The 24,674-nt window shown below is 41.7% G+C and overlaps 1 protein-coding gene across 1 annotated transcript in view; it reads right to left on the bottom strand.

Annotated features, from left to right (window-relative positions):
• Positions 1–23,730, bottom strand: part of pde1ca (phosphodiesterase 1C, calmodulin-dependent a) — a 44,471-nt gene extending 20,741 nt beyond the window's left edge. The window contains exons 1-3 of the mRNA XM_030757201.1: positions 23,646–23,730; positions 10,137–10,187; positions 9,264–9,423 (exon numbers count right to left, since the gene is read on the bottom strand). Of these exons, the coding sequence (XP_030613061.1) occupies positions 9,264–9,423; positions 10,137–10,187; positions 23,646–23,730 (296 nt within the window). The remainder of the gene's footprint in view (positions 1–9,263; positions 9,424–10,136; positions 10,188–23,645) is intronic.
• Between the last annotated feature and the right edge of the window lie 944 nt (positions 23,731–24,674).

Here is a 24,674-nt window from a genome sequence, read left to right as displayed (position 1 = left end):
ACAAAGGTGTGAATGGGAGCGAGGCGCCTGGGGAGGGAGGTCTGGACAGGATCGTACAGTAAATGGGCTATTTGGTTTCTCCAATGTAGAGGTACAACCACTCCTCACTGCACTGGACAGCATAGACTACATTGCTTATCTTGTGTTTGGGAGTTTTGTCCTTGGGATGAACCAGTTTTTGCCTTAGAGTGCGACTTGGTTTGAAGTATACTGGGATGTCATGCTTGGAGAAAATTCTTCTGAGTTTTTCTGACAAGCCTGCCACTAGTGTTGTAGTACTCGCGATTGGTCTTGGTCTCGAGACCGGTCTTGAGACCGCTTTTTGATGGTCTCGGTCTCGTCATGGACTCAGAGATTGCAAACTCGGGATTTTATTTCAAGACCAGTCAAGACCACAGCTGTGAAAATATAAGAATGTTGTCCAATTTATTTGTTAACATCCTTGCTTTTTCTTGGATGTGAAATGTACTGATTCAAATCCAACAAAGATTGCGCTCCTCTGCCTCTCAAAGGAGTGCACCTTGCAGACTCCGCCCCGGCTAGGTCGCTGCTATTATCGCCGCTTGCGCCTGTATCATTTCACTGCAATTTGCAATCTACCACAGAGCACGGACAGTTTCATTCACAATATGCATGTTTGATCTCACTATGGTCATGTGTGCGCTTGATTTTGTGAGCTACAGAAATTAAAATGACAACCGGTATGAACGCAAGAAGTAAGAGCAAAAATGAAGATCAAAGAAAAATTTCAGGCTTCATATTCAACAAAAAAATCCCAGCATGAAAGGTAAATACCAAACTGCATGTATTTTGATACACAAACTAAAAATTTATTGCAAATTTTAGGGCTGCAACGATTCTTGGAGTAACTCAATTCGATAATTAAAATTCCTCAACACAAATTTGTTGACGCAAGGTGCGTACTTGTCATCTTGCCCGTAATCTGTCTGTGTTTACCTCTGTGCTGCACACAGATGCTGCAGTAGTTTGGTTTGCACCATAAAGTGTGTTTGCAGCACAAGAAAGGGGAGCCTGTTCTCCCACACTCCTATGTAAAGGAGCAGTTCACGAAGCACGTTCTTAAGCGTTTCTCCGGTTCATTTAAACCAGCACCAGTAATGGCACGAGCACCGGCACCTCGGCGGTGGAAAAGTTGCAACGGTGAGCTCAGGTGGAGTGAAAGGAGCTCTTGTTCCTGTAACCACCATCTTGTAACATTTACTGGGAAACAGCTGGAGGTCCTTCATCAACCACCTGATCAGCAACATGAAGAAAAGAGAACTTTGTAGCTGCTCCATCCACCGCTGTTTGTTTCACACAGAGAAACATCTGCAGTACGGAAGTTAAAATATGCTGATGAATTGTTAAAATGAAAAATTATTTTTTATCCAATTACTTGATTATTGTCGGAGTAATAAATAGAAAAATTGATTACTAAAATAATCGATAGGTGCAGTCCTACTTGTATTCAGAAAGCCACAATCAAACATTAGTTTTCAGCACCAGTGGAGCTGTGAAAGGCCTCCAAGAAAAAAAACTACAGTTCCCAGCAAGATGTCACTTCCTGTTGTTGCATTAAAAATGTGATAGTTTATGCTCACAACATGGTGGCTGATATTCAAATGTAGGAAATGCTTTTAGCAGCTGATCGTTAAAAAATCTAGATTATATTTTTGTTGTGTATGCTTTTTATGTGATTTCTGCAAACCCATTAGTGGAAGGAAACAGCACTCTGGGACACATTAAATGCATGATATAAGTGTAACCCTTCTGGATTATATGCAAAAATTATCACTCTATCGATCTAATAAGGCCTGATTTAGAGTTCTGCATTGGTCCTTTGTACATAACTGAACCTAACCTGACACGCACCTCGAGAAATGTAACTACATTTATACCGTCATGTGACACATAACATACACTGCTCAAAAAAATAAAGGGAACACTCAAATAACACATCCTAGATCTGAATAAATGAAATATTTTTATTGAATACTTTGTTCTGTACAAAGTTGAATGTGCTGACAACAAAATCACACAAAAATCATCAATGGAAATCAAGTTTATTAACCAATGGAGGCCTGGATTTGGAGTCACACACAAAATTAAAGTGGAAAAACACACTACAGGCTGATCCAACTTTGATGTAATGTCCTTAAAACAAGTCAAAATGAGGCTCAGTATTGTGTGTGGCCTCCACGTGCCTGTATGACCTCCCTACAATGCCTGGGCATGCTCCTGATGAGGTGGCGGATGGTCTCCTGAGGGATCTCCTCCCAGACCTGGACTAAAGCATCCACCAACTCCTGGACAGTCTGTGGTGCAACGTGACGTTGGTAGATGGAGTGAGACATGATGTCCCAGATGTGCTCAATCGGATTCAGGTCTGGGGAACGGGCGGGCCAGTCCATAGCTTCAATGCCTTTATCTTGCAGGAACTGCTGACACACTTCAATCACATGAGGTCTAGCATTGTCCTGCATTAGGAGGAACCCAGGGCCAACTGCACCAGCATATGGTCTCACAAGGGGTCTGAGGATCTCATCTCGGTACCTAATGGCAGTCATGCTACCTCTGGCGAGCACATGGAGGGCTGTGCGGCCCTCCAAAGAAATGCCACCCCACACCATTACTGACCCACTGCCCACTTCATGCTGAAGGATGTTGCAGGCAGCAGATCACTCTCCACAGCGTCTCTAGACTCTGTCACATGTGCTCAGCGTGAACCTGCTTTCATCTGTGAAGAGCACAGGGCGCCAGTGTTGAATTTGCCAATCCTGGTGTTCTCTGGCAAATGCCAAGCATCCTGCACTTGTTGGGCTGTGAGCACAACCCCCATCTGTGGATGTTGGGCCCTCATACCATTCTCATGGAGTCGGTTTCTAACCGTTTGTGCAGACACATGCACATTTGTGGCCTACTGGAGGTCATTTTGCAGGGCTCTGGCAGTGCTCCTCCTGTTCCTCCTTGCACAAAGGTGGAGGTAGCAGTGCTGCTGCTGGGTTGTTGCCCTCCTACAACCTCCTCCATGTCTCCTGGTGTACTGGCCTATCTCCTGGTAGCGCCTCCAGCCTCTTGACACTACACTGACAGACACAGCAAACCTTCTTGCCACAGCTCGCATTGATGTGCCATTCTGGATGAGCTGCACTACCTGAGCCACTTGTGTGGGTTGTAGAGTCCGTCTCATGCTACCACAAGTGTGAAAACACCACCAACATTCAAAAGTGACCAAAACATCAGCCAGAAAGCATAGGTACCGAGAAGTGGTCTGTGGTCCCCACCTGCAGAACCACTCCTTTATTGAGTATGTCTTGCTAATTGCCAATAATTTCCACCTGTTGTCTATTCCATTTGCTCAACAGCATGTGAAATTCATTGTCAATCAGTGTTGCTTCCTAAGTGGACAGTTTGATTTCACAGAAGTTTGATTTACTTGGAGTTATATTGTGTTGTTTAAGTGTTCCCTTTATTTTTTTGAGCAGTGTATTTTACTTAGGAAAAAAGGAATTTGCTATAAAACATTTAAAGCAAATTTAAATTTAAATTTGTACAGCCTGTTTATTTAAGAAAAAAGTTAACATTTGTTCTAGAGTAATGATTTTGTACACTTCATTTACGAAAAAAAAAAAAAAAAATCCAAACATCAATATATGGGGAAAATTGCTTTGTTAATGTTGTATTGTTTCAGAACAATAACTTTATTTTGAAAAAGTATTTTCTACTGACCTATAAACTTTGCCCAGTTCTATCCTGGGTTTTAACTAATTAACGATCCAAAGGAAAACAAAATCTCAAACCAGTTAAACTTCATGAAAATTCTTTATAATTATTAAAAAGTATCGTTATGAGTATTGGCAATACTGGCCCTGTATTTACTTGGCATCAAATCAGTACCAAATCTTTAAGTATTTCACACCACTACATTGAGCAGCACATACATGAGGAGTGATTGACTGTAATTCCCCCTCATCCTGGCTCTGATTGGTTGTTTTTGACTAGGAGTGGTTCAGGGAGGAGGTGGAGGAGTTTGATTCTTTTTCACAGATTATCTGTCTCATACTTTCCTGACATGGTGAGTTTTAAAAAATATGTAAAAAACAGATTTATAAAGTTACATACTGTGGCTTTAATCTGTATAAGAGAGAAACCTGTGGCTTTAGTTCTTACTGTCGATGATTGTTTTGCCATTTTTACACATTTAGCTATGTGGTTTTGAAATAACTCACATTTTTACAAAGATTGTTGCTGGTTTTAAAAACAACATAACTTTATGTATTGTTTATGAAAGGCAGAGAACAAATAAGACTATTGCGATGAACTATGAATAATTGTTTTACATTCTATGATAAATGATTTTAGTCACCCAGGAGTATTAAATAAAGATGGTTAAATTTATTTCAGCTCTGAGTGTTTAATATCTAGGTGATTTTATGGGAATGTGGATCTTTCAGATCAATTTGAGAAGTTATTTTGATCATGTTTCACATTTTATTGTGTCATATAGCATCAGGCACTGGTCTTGGTCTTGTCTCGGTCTCGCCCTTGACTCGGTCTTGGACCCTAAAAGTCTTGGTTTTGTCTTGGTCTCAGTACACTCTGGTCTTTGTCTTATCTCGGTCTCGGGTTAGGTGGTCTTGACTATAACACTGCCTGCTACATAAGGTATGACACTGTTGTTCAGCTTGTCATTCTGGTTCTCCCTAGTTTGTGTTTGACCTTCTTTCCTGTGCATCTTGGCTGATTTGATAAAAGCCCAGTTGAGATAACTACATGTTTTTTTTGTTTTGGTTTTTTTTTTTGCGTTTTTGGCCACAGCAGCTTTTGCTAGCAGTGGAGAGAGACAGGAAATGGGGGGAAGATACAGGGGAAGACACACGGGGTAAATTGGTGACAGGCCAGGACGCGAACCCGCGCCGCCCGCACCGCAACGCGGCATATATATGTGGTCGCCGGATTCACCACTAAGCCACCCAGGCGCCCGATAACTACATGTTTTAAGGGCTTTCTTTATGTACTTGTGTTTCCCTTCTGCCTTAAAGCAAATGTTTTCTGCCCTGTGTTGCAGGGTCATGATCAGGACCCCAAACACAAGATAAGCAATGTAGTCTATGCTGTCCAGTGTAGTGAAGAGTGCTTGGACCTCTACACTGGAGAAACCAAACAGCCCCTTCACAAACGAATGGCACAACATAGAAGAGCCACTTCGACAGGATGAGACTCAACTGTACATCTGCAGCTAAAGGAGAAAGGACACTCTTTCGAGGATGCCAATGTTCACATTTTGGACCAGGAAGACAGATGGTTTGAAAGAGGAGTAAAAAAAGCCCTCTATGCCCACTGTAAACAGACTGAACATCACTGAACAGTGGATTACGTCACCAACTTTCCCCCGTTTACAATGCTGTCCTGAGCTCCCTGCCCAAGTACCTCAATCCCCATTCACACCTTTGTTCAGGTGACCTGAATAGATTTGAGAACCGAAGAAGCCTTTGAGAGGTCTTCCAGACACAAATGAAAGGTCTTTAAGAAACAAAAAGAAGTCCAGTCACCCTTTTTTCAAGCTCCAGAGACTATTATGACCTGGATGACTGAGAGCCTACACAGACATAGTCCATTTACCATGCGGCACACTGTAAAAGTCAAAAAAGTACCCTGCTGATTTAATTTTGTCTTGATTTTTTTATATATATATTTTCTCCAAAGAGTTGCACTGAATGAAGGATTTGTACATTAGCAGGAATGTACCACAGCATGGATGTGAATGCAGTAGGTTTACAGGATAGTGCAATAAAAAGTTTTGTCACTATAAAGTAACAAATAATCAGCAAAAAATAATCACCGCAATACTGATTGAAATAATCAGGATAATCATTTTGGCCGTTAACATGGAACCCTAACAGAGCCACAAGAAACACTCCACATGATAAATGGAAGTTTGCTTTATCAAACTAGCCATGATCAAATGGACTAAATGGACTAAATGGACTAGTTCTTATATAGCGCTTTTCTACTCAGTCTGAGCACTCAAAGTGCTTTGATCACTGCCAATATTGCCCTCTTACTGCCCTTACTGCTCCTTTGTCACCGATTCTGTTCAGAATTTTAAAGGACAGAGTTTCTAAGCATAGAAATTGGTAGAGGAAGGCTTCTACCTTGGTGGCCTCAGAAGCTTGCAGTGGAACAGTTTGTAGCCGAGTGGGAAGCAGCTGGCTGCACTGGTCTGTCGTGGTAAAGAGGGAGATGAGTGTGAAAGTAAAACTGCCGATTCTACATCCCTACCCTCACCGATAGTCACGAGCTTTGGGTAGTGACCAGAAGAATGAGATCATGAATACAAATGGCAGAAATGAGCCTCCTCTGAAGGGTGGCTGGCCTCTCCCTTAGAGATAGGGTGAGGAGTGCAGCCAAAGTAGGAGGGGCTCAAAGTGGAGTCACTGCTCCTTCACATCGAAAGGAGCCAGTTGAGGTGGTTTGAACATCTGACTAAGATTCCTCCTGGGCACCTCTTGGGTGAGGTGTTCTGGGCATGTCCTACCAGGAGGAGGCCCCGGGGTAGACCCAGGACATGTTGGAGAGATTATATCTCTCGTTTGGCCTGGGAATGCCTTGGGGTCCCCCCAGATGAGCTGGGGAAGAGGCTGTATTAATATCTCTTGGTATATTGGAGGTTGTTTGGATTTATGGTTACTCTGTGGAATAATGGTGATAAAATTTGTCAAAAGTGTTAAAGTTCTACTGGGCATCCATCGGGTCTGGTATTATCACTTTGCTTTATAGAATTTGTAAATAGTAATAGTGTATTTTGCTTGAATAGTGTAGGTAATTCTATTTTCTTTTAGATTGTGTTGGACCTTTTGTCTTTATGACATTCCTGTAGTTTAACTAATTGGTGTTTGTTCTCTGGCTTCATGGATCAATAAACCCAGTTATTATCGGCATAGCAAAGACAATGTATGCTATGCCTTCTAATGATACTGCCCAAGACCCACAAGCCATCCACAGAAATTTATGGCAGATGGGAAATGTAAAGAATCAGTAGCATGCACATGTAGATCAAGTCAGATTCTTCTGAGAAGTGGTGGACATGTGTGTGCAGAAATTTGGGGAGAATTGACGTGCTTAACACGTGCGTTGTGAATGGTGGCAGATCGTTGTCTTAGTAGGACATACTGACAGAGAATATGATTAAGTGAATATGCCATTTGCTGCTCGTCCTCGCCAAAAATCATTGTGGATGGTCATGGCACGGCTTTGAAAACGGTTTCACCCAGAGTATTTTCACAATTTTTCTGAAGCCTGCATTATCTACCACTTGCAGCCTGACTATGGATGACTGTGGACTATTAGTGGACTGAAGATACGCATTACGGAGGCTATGCATGTGGACTAATCACAAACTCAAAAGAAGTACTTGTCATGTGAGCTCCTGTCTACACCTGTCTGCCATGTCTGCAGTCAAAAATAAGGCAGCACCCAATTTTTAAAAATTCATTCTGCATACACTGGCCGAAGTCTGTGAACACAGTGAATATCTTTGGAGCATTGCAGACAATTGCTGCGTTTTCTCTTCATGTACCTGTGGACCCAATCAAATAGACTGGGTCCACAGGTACATGCAGCACATAACCCTGTGGAACTCCATAATTAACCTTAGTGTGTGAAGAATTGTTCCTATTAACATGAACAAACTGGAGACAGTTAGGTATGATTCAAGCCACTGCAGTGCAACACCTTTAATACCTACAGTATATTTTAATCACTGTAGTAAAACATTGTGGTCTGTAGTATTAAACGCTGCACTGAGGTCTAGCAGGATAAGCACAGAATCCACTGTCATAGGCCATATGAAGATCATTCATAATTTTCACTAGTAATGTTTGTGTACTGTGAGGAATTCTGAATCCTAACTGGAAATCTTCAAATAAACCATTCCTATGCAGATTCCCTTTCAAGAATTTTAGAAGTAAAAGTAAGGTTGGAGAGTGGTCTATAATTAGCTAAGACAGCTGGGTCAAGTGACTGCTTTTTAGATGATGGTGTAATTGCCACCGCTCAAAAGGCAGTGGTACGTAGTAAGTTAATAGACTCAGACTCAGCTTTATTGTCGTTCAACCATTTGATGTGATACAAACAAAACACCCTTCCTTAGGTCTCTGTAAAGAAGTAACTAGAATAAAAGACTAAAGGAACTGCAGCAGTTGCAGTTTCTGCCAGTACATGAAGGAATAAAGATGGGGCAATGATTCACTTCCAAATATACTCACAGTGACCCAGCAAGAAATTAAAAGTTATATAAAACTATCCAGTTCCTATGCTTAACTTTAAGCTCAGGCAAACCGATTTGCGCAGGAAAAAAAAAAACTGAAATAAACTAAACATCAACCATTGGATATTATCTGAGGGAATTATATTTACTATATATTTATGTTTAAGTTCAGGTCAGTGGCAAAAGCCAGTGGGGCGTTTGAAAATGATGTACTGGGAGTCAGGCGTTCACTCTGGGTATAGGAGCCTCGACTGCCTAGTCAGCTGACAGCTGGCGAGGCAAGCTGGCTGTTACACAGGTGGGAATGGAAAGCTCAGAAAAAGCTCAGAAAGAGCACTTTTGCAATTCAACAATATCTTGATAAATTTAGTAGATATTTGAGGTTTACACATCTAAATTCTCATCTAAAACTTTGTAAAAGTTTATTTTGTGTCACAGAAACGATAATATTTCAAACCTTTTGGCTGCTCTCCTCCACCATTTCCACAACAGCCTTTGGCCTGCAATGAATCACGGGATAGGGTAGACCACGAAGGACACATTTGAACTGTCCTTCAAATCTGGGGAAAAGAAGGCAGCATTTTGGATGTGCCTTTGAATTGGGACAGCTTTCATCACCTGACTGACATAATTGGCCTTAAAATGCAGTCTTGCAAGGATGCAGCCCATTAATTGGGACACACCCCATGTGCGCCTGGCAGCACAGCTGCTAAAAGATGAGATACATGTGGAAAGACTAACCAAAGGCCGGACAGTCGTGATCTCCAAGGATCCCCAGAAGGAACCAGTCCCATCAAACGATTGAACAATAACCTGCCTTAGCACGACATGAAAGCTCCTGTCAGGCATTATAGTGGCTAAGATGAACAGGCACATGGCTCAATATATGATTAGGAGAAAGACACCAGCAGTCACACGAGTCAGGAAATTAAACTAAACTACACATGATGTGCACTGTGTGTGTTGTTTTTATGTATGTGTCTGAACATCTTACCTTACAGCAGTCTTTGCGATGCTGTCTGGTGCATCAAGGATTGGTAGCTCATCAGCCAGGATCTCATTAGCACTGCGTGGGTCAATCAGAATCTCTTTGGAATCAGTGATGCCAGTTCCTGCTGCAACATCTGTGCATAGTGCATTCTGGGACCGTGAACCTGAATAATTTTAATACAAACAAACCTTTACCAGTACCACACACCACATTATATTGACTCCTGAATGTCCAGAGATAGTAATGATAATAGAAATATAAAACTTGTGTATTTTAACTGGCATGAATTACATATTCATTAAGGCCTGAAAACACCTTGCAGTCTACACCCTTTTACAAAAATGCAATATGTTCTCTAAATTTTAATTTTTTTGTGTCTGTTCTGGGTCGTTACCAAAAATGATTTGCAGAAATGTAATAAATCTCTTACAGCATGCTTAAAATAGTTTTGATTTAATGAGTGTTGTTAATACTGAAAACATATTTTTTGCTGTAATATGTATTATATCTTTACTAATCCAGGGGTGACTGAAAGTATTTGGACTAACATTTACGGCAAGGCCTCCAAATTAGGGCAAAATACTTTTGCAGAAGTTAATAAGATGTCTGCTGAAAGGTTTTCTATTATGAAATGGGGCTGCAATGTTATCCTGACTTCTACATTTATTTTACATTTTCATTAATTATGGAATGATATCCCTATTGGTGATGGTTTGTTCAATTGTATTATTATCTTATTATTATTTGAGCTGCTGTAACAACATAATTTACCAAATATGAGTTAAGTATTTCTGTTCTTACCTGTTTGATTTTTTGTTGGTCATTTATTTCAGTATGTTGAAAATTTAGTAAATACATATACTGCGCAGAACTTACGTGAAAAGCGGGCCAGTGGGTGCTGGTTGTTGTCCCCTGCCTCATTGGCAACTGTGAAGAAGAATTGTTAGATATTTTAAATTCTAAATGGTAATGTAAAGGTGTGAAACTTTATCTGTGGAAGTCTGTAATAAATAAAGTATGGCTCTAACCTAATCAATTATCTTCACATAGAACGAAAATCTTCTCACACACATCTGTCACACACAGAACAAAGGACCGAGGAAGACTCAGACAGTTGTAACGGGAGGTGGACAGTGGATATGTCCAAATTCAGGGTGTGTATCCTATGTGTGATGTATGAACCTAGAGATGTCCTACCAATACTTACCACAGGGGGGCAGACCGCCACTAGGGCATACAGGGGTTCTGATAGCAACAGTAGCATAATAAACAAATGAGTGAACCAGCAAGAAGTTGTCCTCCATGCTCTGTGTGTCGAGTAATAATGTTTACTTAGTGACACTATAAGGGAGCAACATAACATAAATTGGCGACGAGTCGTGTATTTCGGAATACTTTTCATCGACTGGCTGTGAAAGTTAAGTCAGCTTTGTGCAAGTTTTTGGACCGAAATGAACACCCGCGTTTTTGGATAGCTAATGTGCTGATCAACTATGAGCCAACCATCATCGGAGGGCCCGAGTGCAGCTAGTGTTACATCTGCGGATACAAGGACATCGAGTGCTTCGAGTTCATCTACAGTGCACGTAATCCCAGAAAGACGTATGATGGCTGGAATATATGGACATATGGACATTTTCGATGAGTCTGGTGAGCAATGGGCAACGTATATTGAACGTTTTGAGCATTACGTGGTGGCTAATGACATTCATGAGGCTAAGAAAGTTTCAGTACTGTTCAGTGTGATGGGACCTAAAACGTATGGACTGCTTCGTAGCTTAGTAGCTCCCGTGGCACCTGGCACAATGACTTACAAACAGGCTGTGACTGTGCTTAAAGATCACTTCACACCGAAACCGCTTGTTATAGCCGAGAGGTTCAGGTTCCACAAGCGAAATCAGGGGGAAGGAGAAACGGTAGCACAGTATGTAGCAGTGCTCAAGAAGCTATCGGAACACTGTGAGTTCGGGGCTTACCTAGAGGACGCTCTGAGGGACAGATTTGTTTGCGGATTGAAATGCGAAGCTGTGCAGAAACGCCTTCTGACTGAGGAAAACCTCACGTTCAAGAAAGCTGTTGAACATGCAGTGTCAGCAGAGACAGCAGCACGCGACGTACAGCAGTTAAGTAATTCCCTGAAAGTAAACGCAGTGTTTTCGCAAGGTGAAAAATGCCGCCGCTGTGGGAAGGGAAATCATAGTGATGATGACTGCTGGTACAAAGACCGCGAATGTCACCAGTGCGGGAGGAAGGGCCACACGAAACGAATGTGCAGGAGTAAATCAAAAAGCAGTCATGAAAGAGAACATAAACACAAAGATATTAAGCCTGAACAGAAAAGCCATGCACACAAACGCAGCGTGAAAGATAGAAAGAAAAAGATCCATCACGTCGAGGCGAATGAAAGTGAAAGTGAAGGAACGAAATCGGATAGTGACAGTGACTTGGGACTGTATGCAGTGTCTCAGAAAGGGAAATATTCACGCATATCAGTAGTGCCAACAGTTAACGGAAAGAAAATGGAGATGGAATTGGATACAGGGGCTGCAGTGTCATTGATTCCTTGGGAACTGTACAAACGAAAGCTGCATAAGTTTCCTCTGCAACCCACTGATATCATACTAAAGACATACACAGGAGAGCCTTTGGCACCAGAAGGAGTTGTTAAAGTGCAAGTGGCATTGAACAAGCAACACGCTGTCTTGCCACTGTATGTGGTGAAGGCGGATGCTCCACCATTATTTGGCAGGGAGTGGCTGAGAGCCATTCAACTAAATTGGAGAGACTTAAAGACTGTACATGCAATTGAGTACAGACAGACAGACAGCTTAGAGACAGTGTTAAAGAGACACTCCGCTGTTTTCTCCGATAAGTTAGGCACCATGAGAGGAGTGAAAGCCAGGCTCACTCTAAGACCAAACAGTGTACCCAAATTCTGCCCACCACGCAATGTGCCATATGCTCTTCGACCGCGAGTGGAAGCTGAGCTGACACCTCACTGAGCTTGGCGTCATCTCACCTGTGGCGCATAGTGACTGGGCTACGCCAGTGGTGCCCGTGAACAAGAAGGACGGTGCCGTGAGACTCTGCGGGGACTTCAAAGTCACCATCAACCCAGCTCTCTGCATCGACAAGTACCCAATTCCACGTATTGAGGACTTGTTTGCTTCTCTCGCTGGAGGTCAACGCTTCAGTAAACTGGATCTATCTAATGCATATCTACAGATGGAAGTAGAAGAGAGCTCCAAGAAGTTGCTGACCATCTCAACACAGAAAGGACTGTTCTGCTTCAACCGCTTGCCGTTTGGTGTAGCGTCATCGCCCGCCTTGTTCCAGAAGGCAATGGACCAGGTGCTCCTTGGACTGCCACACACTCACTGCTACCTGGACGACATACTGGTCAGTGGTCCTGACAAGCAGACACACCTGAAAACTCTGGATGCAGTACTCAGCAGGCTAGAGGAATACGGCCTGCACCTCAAGCAAGAGAAATGTCTCTTCTTCCAGGAATCCGTGGAATACCTGGGCCACATCATCGATGCTGCTGGGCTCCACAAGTCACCGGAGAAGGTACGTGCCATCGTGGAAGCACCAGCACCAGGCGATGTAAGTAAACTTCGATCTTTCCTAGGAATGCTAAACTATTATGGACGCTTTATCCCTGATCTGGCCACTGTGCTAAAGCCGTTGAATGAACTGCTGAACAAAGAAAAGAAATGGCAGTGGACGTCAGCCTGTGCATCAGCGTTCCAGAAAGCCAAAGCACTCCTGGTATCACAAGAGGTGCTCACACACTACAACCCTGAGTTGCCTCTCCGTCTCGCTTGCGATGCTTCACCCTATGGGGTCGGAGCTGTTCTCTCGCATGTCATGCTGGATGGCGATGAAAAACCCATCGCCTATGCATCCAGAACTCTCAGCAAAGCAGAACAAAACTACGCTCAGATTGAGAGGGAGGCGTTAGCGATAGTCTTTGGAGTACGCAAGTTCCACCAGTACCTGTATGGCAATACATTCACGCTACTCACTGACCATCGCCCGCTTACAACCATCTTCAGTCCAGTGAAAAGCACACCATCTATGGCTGCAGCTCGCATGCAACGCTGGGCGCTCATGCTTTCCGCTCACAATTACACCATTGAGTACCGAAAGGGGGCCCTACATGCCAACGCTGATGGACTGTCAAGGTTACCGCTCCCTCATGCCCCCAGTGAGAAACAAGGTGCAGTGGAGGTGTTCTACACGTCACAGTTGGACACATTGCCAGTCAGCAACGCCGAGATCAAGCGTCACACCATGTCGGATTCCACCCTGTCCCGTGTCATGGAAATGGTCACAACTGGTCGTTTTCCAGCTGCAAAGGACGCAGGTGAGCTGTCTCCCTATCTCCAGCGCCGCCATGATCTCACTGTGCAGCACGGATGCCTTATGTGGGGGTTGAGAGTGATTGTGCCACCCAAACTGCGCCCCCGGGTGCTGACAGAGCTACACTCAGCACACCCAGGTGTAGTAAGGATGAAGAGCTTAGCTCGTAGCTACGTTTGGTGGCCCAGCATCGACTCCCAGATCGAGCACCAAGCAAAATCATGCCACTCATGTCAACGAGTGCAGAAAGACCCTGGCCTAGCACCCTTACACCCGTGGATGTGGCCATCCAGTCCTTGGGAACGGATTCATGTGGACTTTGCAGGTCCATTTGAAGGGCACATGTACCTGGTCATAGTGGACGCACACTCCAAATGGCCCGAGGTGCACATCATGGATAGCACCACATCCAGCAAAACCATCCAAGTGCTTAGGGGACTTTTTAGTCGCTATGGCATTCCACACAGTCTTGTAAGCGACAACGGCCCTCAGTTCTGCTCTGAAGAATTCAGCACGTTTCTGAAAGCCAATGGAGTCAAACACATTCGCTCAGCACCATACCACCCTGCCTCCAATGGCTTGGCAGAGCGATTTGTGCAAACCTTCAAGCACGCTCTGAAATCTTCCAGAGGAACTACACCAGTGCAGCAGCGTCTGGATACGTTCCTCCTGACCTACCGTAACACCCCCCATGCAACAACCAAGGAAAGCCCTGCAATGCTGTTCATCGGACGCAAGCTGCGTTCTCGACTGGATTTCCTGAAACCAAGTATGGCTGGAACAGTGCACCAGTCACAAGAGGCTCAACAGCAACGACGCCAGCTACACTCTAAACAGAGACAGTTTGAACTTGGTGAGCCAGTGCTCGTGCGTGATTATAGGAGGGGGGAGGATAAGTGGACGCAAGCTGTGGTGATCGAGAAGACCGGACCAGTGTCCTACAAGGTACATGTGGGAACACAAGGGGTCTGGAAGCGTCATGTGGACCAGATGCTGACTCGGCCCGAGTCAGACCCACCAGAGACTGCAGGGAGTTTTCCTGTGAGTTGTCCACTGTCACTTCCTCAGACAACCACACCTGACCCAAATACACCTCAACAGAAGGAGGATACTGATACAGTGCCACACACACCACATGCACCACCAAAAACACCCAAAACACTCAAGACACCACAGTCCACAGAAATGACACACACAGAACATTCAGAGACAACAGGGACTGTACGACGATATCCTGTGAGGATCACACGTCCGCCGGTACGTTACAGGGATCAGTAAACTTAACAACCACAAAAAAAAAAAAAAAAAAGAGTTGAACAATGTTGACATTCCAAGATGTTGTAAAAAAAAAAAGAAAAGAAAAAGTTGAAGAATGTTTAAGAATGTTTGCTTTTGTAGAATGTTGTTAAATGGTTCTGAGTTTTGATATTTGAAGTGATTATAAGCTGTGACATAACTCTCCTATTTTCTGGTAATGTTGTGGAGAAGTAAAGAAAGAAATAATCTCATGTAGTTTAAAAGGGGATATAATGTCTTACGTTTGTTTCCGAAGAAATGTTTTTGTTACTGACAACAAATCTTAGTGGGGAGGAGATATGTGATGTATGAACCTAGAGATGTCCTACCAATACTTACCACAGGGGGGCAGACCGCCACTAGGGCATACAGGGGTTCTGATAGCAACAGTAGCATAATAAACAAATGAGTGAACCAGCAAGAAGTTGTCCTCCATGCTCTGTGTGTCGAGTAATAATGTTTACTTAGTGACACTATAAGGGAGCAACATAACACTATGTAGGCCACGGCCTTCGTAGCCTCTGAATGCCGGAAGAAGGTGGCTGTGAAATTGGGTGGTCTAGCCTTTCATATTTGGGTCACTAGCTATTTCCGCTCTTACGTGAGTGTAGATCCTGTTGCCTAATGATGCAACAGTGCTAGGTACAGCTATGGAAAAGAAGTAGTTAAAATGGAGTAACTGAACTTGAAGAACTGAAGCTTAACTTTAAGCTCAGCCAAACCAATTTGCCCAGGAACAAATTAAACACTGAAATAAACTAAACATCAATGTGCTCTGATGAGTTTAGAGATGTCTGTTCCTGCTGATCCAGCAGCCAGCTCACCTCGACAGCCAGTGGCGCAAAAACGGGGTATGCACTATATGCAATGCATAGGGGCGCCGCACACGAGGGGGGCGCCAAAACGATGTGGGAAAATATTTCTGTAGTTGCATTTTCTGTATTTAACAGCTGTGCATATGACATGATCAATAACAGAGGCGCTGTGCTGATTAGGCGCCCCTGCGCTCCTTCACCTCCCCTCCTCCTGTCCCATTTAAAGACAGTCGGTAAGTTATGTCATAGAAGTCTTGTATTTTATAAGTCCATGAATAAGTGATCTGCACACATGAACACAGTAAATGTTGAGAGGATGCGGATGGTGCGTTTTGTGCGTGTGTGTAGTTGATCGCAAGGCGCCGCGCCGGGCTGGGACGCTTCACTTTCGGAGCTCTGCTGTCACTGCATTTAGCAAACAGGAGCCCGCCCCGCGGACTCCGCACCGGATAGATCACTGCTTTTATCGCTACTTGCGCCTGTATTATTTCACTGCAATTTACAATCTACCACAGCGCAGGGAAAGTTCACAGTGTGCACATTTGATATCCCTAAGGTCATGCGCACTTGATTTCACGGCTGCAGAAATCGAAATGACAACCAGCATGAATGAGGAGAAGTAAGAAGAAAAACGAAGATCAAATGAAAATTTCAGGCATGATCATCACTGACAAGTTTTTTCCACGCCTCCATTGTCTGTGTGGTTTTACTGGCTGTGCAGAGAATGCCAGCTGTTATTTTTTCCTTACATCAGCTCTAGCCACCAGAACGATCACTATAATCACAATCTGGTGGTAATCACACTATTGTGGTTTGGTTTGTGCGATTGTTTATCAGTAAATAGCGCAGCTGCAAACACAGCGGTGGAGACTCGTAATCACGCGGTCCAGTCCCCAAAGCTGCAGGGACGCATTATGATGCTTCAGGAGAAAAGCCGACTCTCAGCCACCTTTCATCCCGGAGCCCTGCTGAGGCTTTTCCTTCACTTTTTATGAACTGACAGATTTCCTCAGGCAGCTCATCGCACCTGTGTAATAAGGCGCGTCACCAAATTCAGAAACTATTTACTCCAGAAAAGACTGAAACTGCCGCGATTTAAACCTTTGCCTCTTATAAAGTTACCTGTCTGTGTTACCGTGTTTATGACGCGTTCTGTCTTCAGGACTTCGCTGCGCAGCGTTTCCTGCTGTGTGACGCAGTCCTGCACTGTCAGCTCACCTGTGCAGGTCTCCTCTTCATCTTTTCCCGTATCTGTCCCACCAATCCGCTCTATTCCCCGTAGCACAAGTGAGGAAAAGAGACAGATGGTTTACCTCCGATGTCAGCGTTCAGGTCTTTTGCCTTCCACCAGTTTGGAAAATCCCTGTTTTCCACTTTTCGTTTGGTCATTTTTGGGGAGTCAGGCAGCTTAAATGTCACTGTAAAAAGTGCTGACCGATGTTTTATCCGCTGATCACTGATCAATCGGCAATAGGGAAAACGGGTTAGCACACAGTTCTTGGCCTGCTGGCAGCTGCTGCAGTGCGTGGAATTTGTAGTATAAGTGGTGGGAGCACATTTAACCGCGGGTTATTAATAATAACTATATGAAATCATCTTGCTGGCCGTATAAAATTAGATCGTGGGCCGGAAGTGGCCCGCAGACCTTGAGTCTGACACATGTGACATAGAGAAAAACTGCAGTACGGAAGTTAAAATGTGCAGATGAATTGAATTGTTTCTTATCCGATTACTTGATTAATTGATGGAATAATCGATACAATACTCGATTCCTAAAATAGTCGATAGTTGTATTCAGAAAGCCATAGTCAAACATTAGTTTTCAGCACCAGTGGAGCTGTGAAAGGCCTTCAAGAAAAATGACATACACCTCGAGAAATGTAACTACAGGTTCACAAAGACTGTGATTAGGCTTTAGGTGTGCTTTCTGGTTACATGTGTAGGCCCCTTCACTCAATTAACAAGCGTGAGCAGCTTTTTTTAGTATTAGCTTGCTAATTAGCATTACCACCCCCAGGCGAGAATGCCTGACTCCCAGCACATCTTTCTCAAAACCTTCCCTGGCTTTCTTCAGTCAGTGGAGGTTAAACATGAGCTATAATTCACTCAGATGCTCTCTAATGGTTGATGTTTGGTTGATTTCAGTGTTTCATTTGTTCCTGAGCAAATTGGTTTGGCTGAGATTAAAGTTAAGCATCATAACTGGAAAGTTTTATTTAACTTTAATATCTTACTGGAGCACTGTGAGTATATTTGGCAGAGAGGGATTTATTCATATTCATTCATTGATTTAGAAATGGGCTATACTTGTTTTAGCAGCTTATTTTGAATTAAAACTAACATTAAAAAAAATATTTCAATCCAGGGAGTTACAGTATGCATGAGCATTTTCACCGGGAGCAGAAACATCTGGAGTGGCATGCCAATGTTGTTCATGGAGATTGTGAAGATCTGATGTCAAGCCTACTCCAGAAATGATCTTTTTTTTTATATATATATTTATTTGACTCTATTCTAAACGCAAGCTATCTATTCTAAGTGTTAGGAGTGTTCTAGAACAAAAATAAACCTGTTTGTTTTTGTTCAGCATGAGCTGTGTATATATGCATAATGTTTTTAGTAGCCCTTTGCGTAACCACATTGCAACCACATACTGTATGATAGAGCAGTAATTCTTTTTGCATATAAAACCAGAGGATTTACAGTTACATATCATGCATCCAACGTGTTCCAGAGCACTGTATCCTTCCTCTAATGGGTAAAAAGCGCAAACAACACAACACACTCCATGCGCCCTATTGTCTTTAATTAGCATTTACAGCTATGGCATTTCTGTATGTAGCACAATAAGTAAATGCCAAAAATTATTTTCAATTTCTTTGTCGGCTATTGAACTTTTTAGCTACTTCCATTAGTTGATTTCTTTCATACATATTATTAAAATTTGGGTTAGGAGGAGTCTATTGATGTATAGTAAGTTGAAATATCCCACAAAATGATACTACAGCATGTAGAAATGTAAAGAGGTGCTCTGGTGCACTTGTTCAATTACAGGTCATAAAGGGTTAAAAGAGATGAAGTTTGGACTTATTTAAGTCATGTTGCTTAACTGTATGAAACTTGGTAGGTATGATGAAACAGATCATATAAATGGGTGTAATGGGTATAAACTAATGATGGTCATGAATAAGACTGCGTCCCCAATTAGGGGCTGGATCCTTCAGAGGCCGTGTTTTTGTTTTGATATTGTTTTTTCTATTATTAAAGCACTACAGCAGCTTCAGTGCAGACAGAAAATAGACAGATAATATATCATGTACAGGTACAGTGACAAATTTAATTTTTTTTCAGTTTACTTTTCAGTTTATAGCTCTGATTTTTAGGAGGATTTGAAAGGACTGAAAGGATTTGAAAATAGAACTATTAGCTAATCTTTTCACAGTGAATATGTAAATTTACTCAAGTGTAATTCAAATAATACTAGGTCAGTGCATGCCAGGGTGCTTCACCACAGACCACTGTACAGGCTGTCCCATTATCCTCCTCCTAGCCATTTTACCCTCACAGAAGGGTACCCATACCTTTAACAGCCACAACCCCATCACTCCCTAAAAAAGCCAGATTGGGAGTGTAAGCCCAATGCTTTAACAGCCATCATTCCAAAAGCATGCTCTATAATGAAGACCAAGCTCTGGGCCATCTTCCTACAATTGCTGGAGGTGCACCACACCTTTGTACCTCATGTAGATCATCACACAGTGGCATTTTTTTTAATAATGAAATGTAAAAAAACAAACAAAAAAACAACAACAAAAACAACTGTCCATATATGTATAAACACAGTTTTTTTTTTTTAAACAAAAATCCTTTTCAGGTCATAACACTATGTTATAATTTTTCACTTACTCAGGTCAATGAATATAAAAATTTGCACTACAAAAGAAAATTATATTTATAAATCGCTCGTGCATCACAATAAAAGTGTTTTTACCTAAATTATTAAAAATTCATCCTGGGTGAGGCTAAGTTGACTGTTTACATCAGCAGAAATTGAAGCATCCATTAGATTAAGATGTTAAAATAATGCTGATCAGAATGATTAGAACTCATGTAAACACTGATTATCAAAATTATATGATGGAAGAGCTGGAAAGGTTTGAGAATGTATGGTGTTACAAACATCCACTGTTCTGTAAAATAAATGGAGAACTTACCTTTGGCTTAGTACTCACATGATTATTTGATTTATAGAAATTTTGTCTTTTGTATAAATAAAAAATGATTTGAGAAATCAAATCTCTCTCTTTCTCATTACAGATGAAAAATAGATCTTGAATATTGTGGTTATATATCAAACAAATATAAATTCAGTTATGTTGTGAAGATGACTACAGGCACAGCACTAGGTGTTGTAGGCAAGATCCTTTGATCACCATTTCCAGACCTCACATTTCTTTTATTTTTTAAATTAACAATTAAGCAATGCAAAAAATATTAATTGGAGCACTAATTGGTATACTACTCCTGTAAGTTTGTAATTCTACATAGGTATGGATTAAACCTTTTTCTAACAAATGCAATAATCACAAGATTGAGTCAGAATAGATGAATGTAATTTGCCATTATTAATACACTTACTGTTGTTGCAAGGTCCCCACAAATCAAAAGGAAATCTTTGTGAATTATATAAATGAGGTCCCCATCAGTCATGTTCACTTGACTTTTCATAAGTCCCTATTAAGTATGGTCCAGACAATTTAGATGTTTGAAGTTGTGTATAACTCATGTATAAATTAACAAAACCATGGTTAGTGTACCTTATTTTTTCATGCCGCTAGAAACCTAAGAAAGGTTAGTCCCCACAAGTGATGATTAAAAGGTTTGTCCCCATACCAGATGGAAACCTATGTGTGTGTTTACTTACTGCAGTCTCTATGGGAACCAGAAGGGATGGGAAATGACTATGACATCATTTTGACTGGTGCAAATAAATGCGTGTTGTCAGTTGTTATGGTACTGAGCTCAGGGAGTCATTATCACTAATGAAGTGTCCTCAGGCAGTGAAGCTAAAGAACAGGCAGATTATGCTCTGTGACTGATTTCTGCTGCAGCCATCCCACAACCACTTCTATATGTGAGATGTTTCCATCAATTCAGAGCACAATACACCGGCTCATATTCATTTCCTGACAAAACCCTTACATCTGTACCCTGACCCTGTAATCAGCTTTTGTGTAAATATGGAGAAGTACCTGATTCACATCTTCTGTACAAATTTTCATTTTGAAAAATTTTCAAGTTGTATGCAGAATTGCAAGGACATTGTTACCTTTTTTGGTATCTTTGAAGAAGCAAACATTGGATTCTCTGAAAAAGGTGATTAAGTATGTTAGTTTATCCGTCGATGTTTTTAGACAGATAAACAAGATTTTACAGTCATACTGTGTTCATTTTCATTATTTGCATAAGCCCAAATATAAGATCATACTGTCAAATACATCAAAATAGAATCACAGGTTCCAGATAAGGTGCTAATATTTAGAATATTGGAATCTGAGGGAGAGACCTGTCCAGTTCAAATTACTGACATCTGCCCTTCTTTTGCAAAAGAAGTAGGTGAAGAACTTTGTACCAACTGTAACGCATAATGGTAAATGGTAAATGGACTAGTTCTTATATAGCGCTTTTCTACTCAGTCAGAGCACTCAAAGCGCTTATACAACACGTTTTTTACATTTACCCATGCACACCCATTCATACAAGCACTTCCATGTTAACTAAGCTAAGTGCTTTTTAATTATATAACATTCACACACATACATACTCCGACAGAACGGTCGGAGAGCAACTTGGGGTTAAGTATCTTGCCCAAGGATACATTGGCATGTAGCCTGGAGTAGCCAGGAATCGAACCCCTGACCTTCCGATCAGTAGGTGACCTGCTCTGCCTACTGAGCTACAGCCACCCCAAACATTTGGGGTGGCAATAGAACATTTCTATAATCATAGAAATGTTCTATTTTGAGGTTTTTGAGGTTTACTGCCTTTGGTACCAAAGTACCTGCAGTTATAAACACCTTACAAAAGGAGAAATTTTGCATAGAAGAGAAATGAAAAACAAAACTGGAAGAAATTCAGTGTAAATAAGTGTAAATAAATATGCAAAATGCCTAGAAGAACTAAATCTGTGATACTAGTTTTTCACTATTAATTGAGACTTAGTCACCTCTTCCAAGTTTTAATTTCTCCAATAGTACTAACTGTAGCAAAAGAACATGTTTCTGATTTGACAAGTGCAAAAGGTTTTTGTTTGTTCTGCATTACATACAGAAAATATATGAAACACTCGTCTCTAGCCAGTGGAACAAAAAAGAAATAAACTTGATTAACATGCAAACTCTATTTTTTATTATTTATCTGGATTTTAATTTATTTATTTATTGTAGATTACAATCTGGATATCTAAACTTAACTTGGTTTTGCCTTTACATCAGGATTTGAAAACCATGGTACTAGCTGAAAAGCAAGTGTTAACATTAGCAGGATTTTTGGTAGAGAATCAGGACAACATAGAATAGCATTGCTCTGTTTGAAAAGTGGAAGGAAATCTAAAAAAATATAGCTTACGGAACCATTAATAATGGCTGAATTTTTTTCCTAATCTGCATTTAGTTCAGTTCAGTTCAATTCAATAAATTTTATTTATATAGTGCCAAATCACAAAAGTTGACTCAAGGCACTTTATATTCTACGGTCTTTACCTTAGAATATAAAGTGCCTTGAGTCAACTTTTGTGACTCAAGTGATTCTATATAGAGCAGGTCACCTACTGATTGGGAGATTGGCAGTTCGATTCCTGGCTACTCCAGGCTGCATGCCAATGTATCCTTGGGCAAGATACTTAACCCCAAGTTGCTCTCCAACGCAAGCATTGGAGTGTGAATGTGTGTGAATGTTAGATAATAAAAGCACTTAGCTTAGTTAATCATGGAAGTGCTGGTGTGAATGGGGTAAATGTAAACAACAGCGCTCTGAGTGATCAAACAGAGTAGAAAAGTGCTATATTAGAACTAGTCCATTTATATTTTTGTTTACGAGGCTGTTATCAGTCTGAGCCCATCTTACTTACTATCCTACAATATGGAAAATTATTGTTTTCAGGCCCAAGTCTCATTTCATCTATCCATCACTAAAAATGAAACTGAATTTGGAAAAAATTACATTCAGATTTTCCTCCTTCTGGAATAAGGTGCGAAATCAACAACATTTTATGGAGCTGATTGTGAGAAATGACTTTAAATTAGTTATAAATCACCTTAAGACAAGTTGCAAATTGTATGCTAGAGCATCACTGGCACTGTTTGGGCAGTCTGGAATGACTATATTACTTAGTTCAAAATGCTTGTTTTGTGTATTGCTTTGTTAATTTGTGTATGTGTATTATTAACTGCTGCCTACCTTGACCAGGACACTTTGCAAAAGAGATTTTTAAATCTTAGTTGTACCCACTATATAGAGGTGTTCATGTTCAACTAGATTTCACACTCACAACTTTATACTTAAAGAGGTAATCTTATAGTTCTGGACAAATAACAATTTAGAATAAATAAGGCTGAAAAAAATGTTTCCTTCAGTACAGCACTCAAAAATATTTTCAGATTTTTTTTTGTCAGTTCTGAATCAAAGAAAAGTACATAATCACTGGAGGAAAATGTATTAGGAGAAAAATGAATACCAACAAATCCAATATTATAAACATCAAGCAAAGAATGCCATCTGTTTAGCCACACAAAAGCACAAAGCAAAATCTGTCTCTCTCTCTAACACCCCCCCCCCCCCCCCCCCCCCCCCCCCCCCCCACACACACACACACACATATCAGACGACACTCTAACAAAAAGTCTCTTACCAATTGTGAAGCTGAAGCCATCAATGCTGAAAGTGGCACTCCGGCATTTTTTAAATCCCTGTTTTTTAGATGTAGATTCTGCCATTGTGACTCTTGATTCTCCCCTGTACGCCTGTGTTTCCTTGTCTGTGGGTGGATTAATGTTGGAAGCAGATGATCACTTTCCCAGGAGAGTAGAGAACACAAAGGCTTTTTTCCCCCTCAAGTGGCTGTAACCCTGGCTTTGCTTATAGTCAATTTAGATGCTGGAGGTGGTGCTGAGCTTTACGCAGTTGTGTTTAAGAGGAATGCTGACCTCCACATGCTTCCTCCTCTTAGCTCTTCATCTCTCAAGACCACTCTGATCCTGCAGGAGCGTTCGCAATAGTACCTTTCTTACTTATCATTAACATCTGACTCAGAACAGAGACGAGTCTTTCTGTCATGTGGTCTGCTCTCTTGCTAAAGTGTTTGACAATGTTTTGGTTCAGACAAAGCTGAGCAACAAAGATTCCAAAACAGATTCAACTCTGTGCACTTGTCATGGTCTTGGGTTTTGAAATGGTTTGGTTGTGTTTTAATTCCTGTTATATTTGATGACTTTGCTGTGTTCCTAGTTTTCCCTGACTTTTTGCGTTGTCCTGTCTTTGTCATTATGTTAAGTGCTAGTCTTCATGTCTTAATGTTAATTATTTGTTGATCAGTTACTTCTTTTTTACTTTGAATGTTAGTTTCTTGGTCACACGGTGGCATGGTGGTTAGTACTGCTGCCTTACAGCTAGAAAAACAGCTAAAAGCTCTGGGTTCAAACCCACCTTGGCCTTTTTTTTTTTTTTTTTGCATTTTTGGTCATAGCAGCTTTTGTCTACAGTGGAGAGTGACAGGAAATGGGGGAAAGATACGGGGGAAGACACGCGGGCAAACTGGCGACGGGCCGGGACACCAACCCACGCCGCCCGCACTGCAACGCGGCGTGTGTATGTGGTCGCCGGCTTCACCACTAAGCCACCCAGGGGCCCATGGCCTGGGCCTTTCTGTGTGCGGTTTGCA

The sequence above is a fragment of the Archocentrus centrarchus genome, chromosome 20 (genome assembly GCF_007364275.1).
Source record: "Archocentrus centrarchus isolate MPI-CPG fArcCen1 chromosome 20, fArcCen1, whole genome shotgun sequence".
Lineage (NCBI taxonomy): Eukaryota > Metazoa > Chordata > Actinopteri > Cichliformes > Cichlidae > Archocentrus > Archocentrus centrarchus.
The sequence above is the reverse complement of the archived record's forward strand: the minus strand, read 5'-3'. Positions and strand labels throughout refer to the sequence as shown.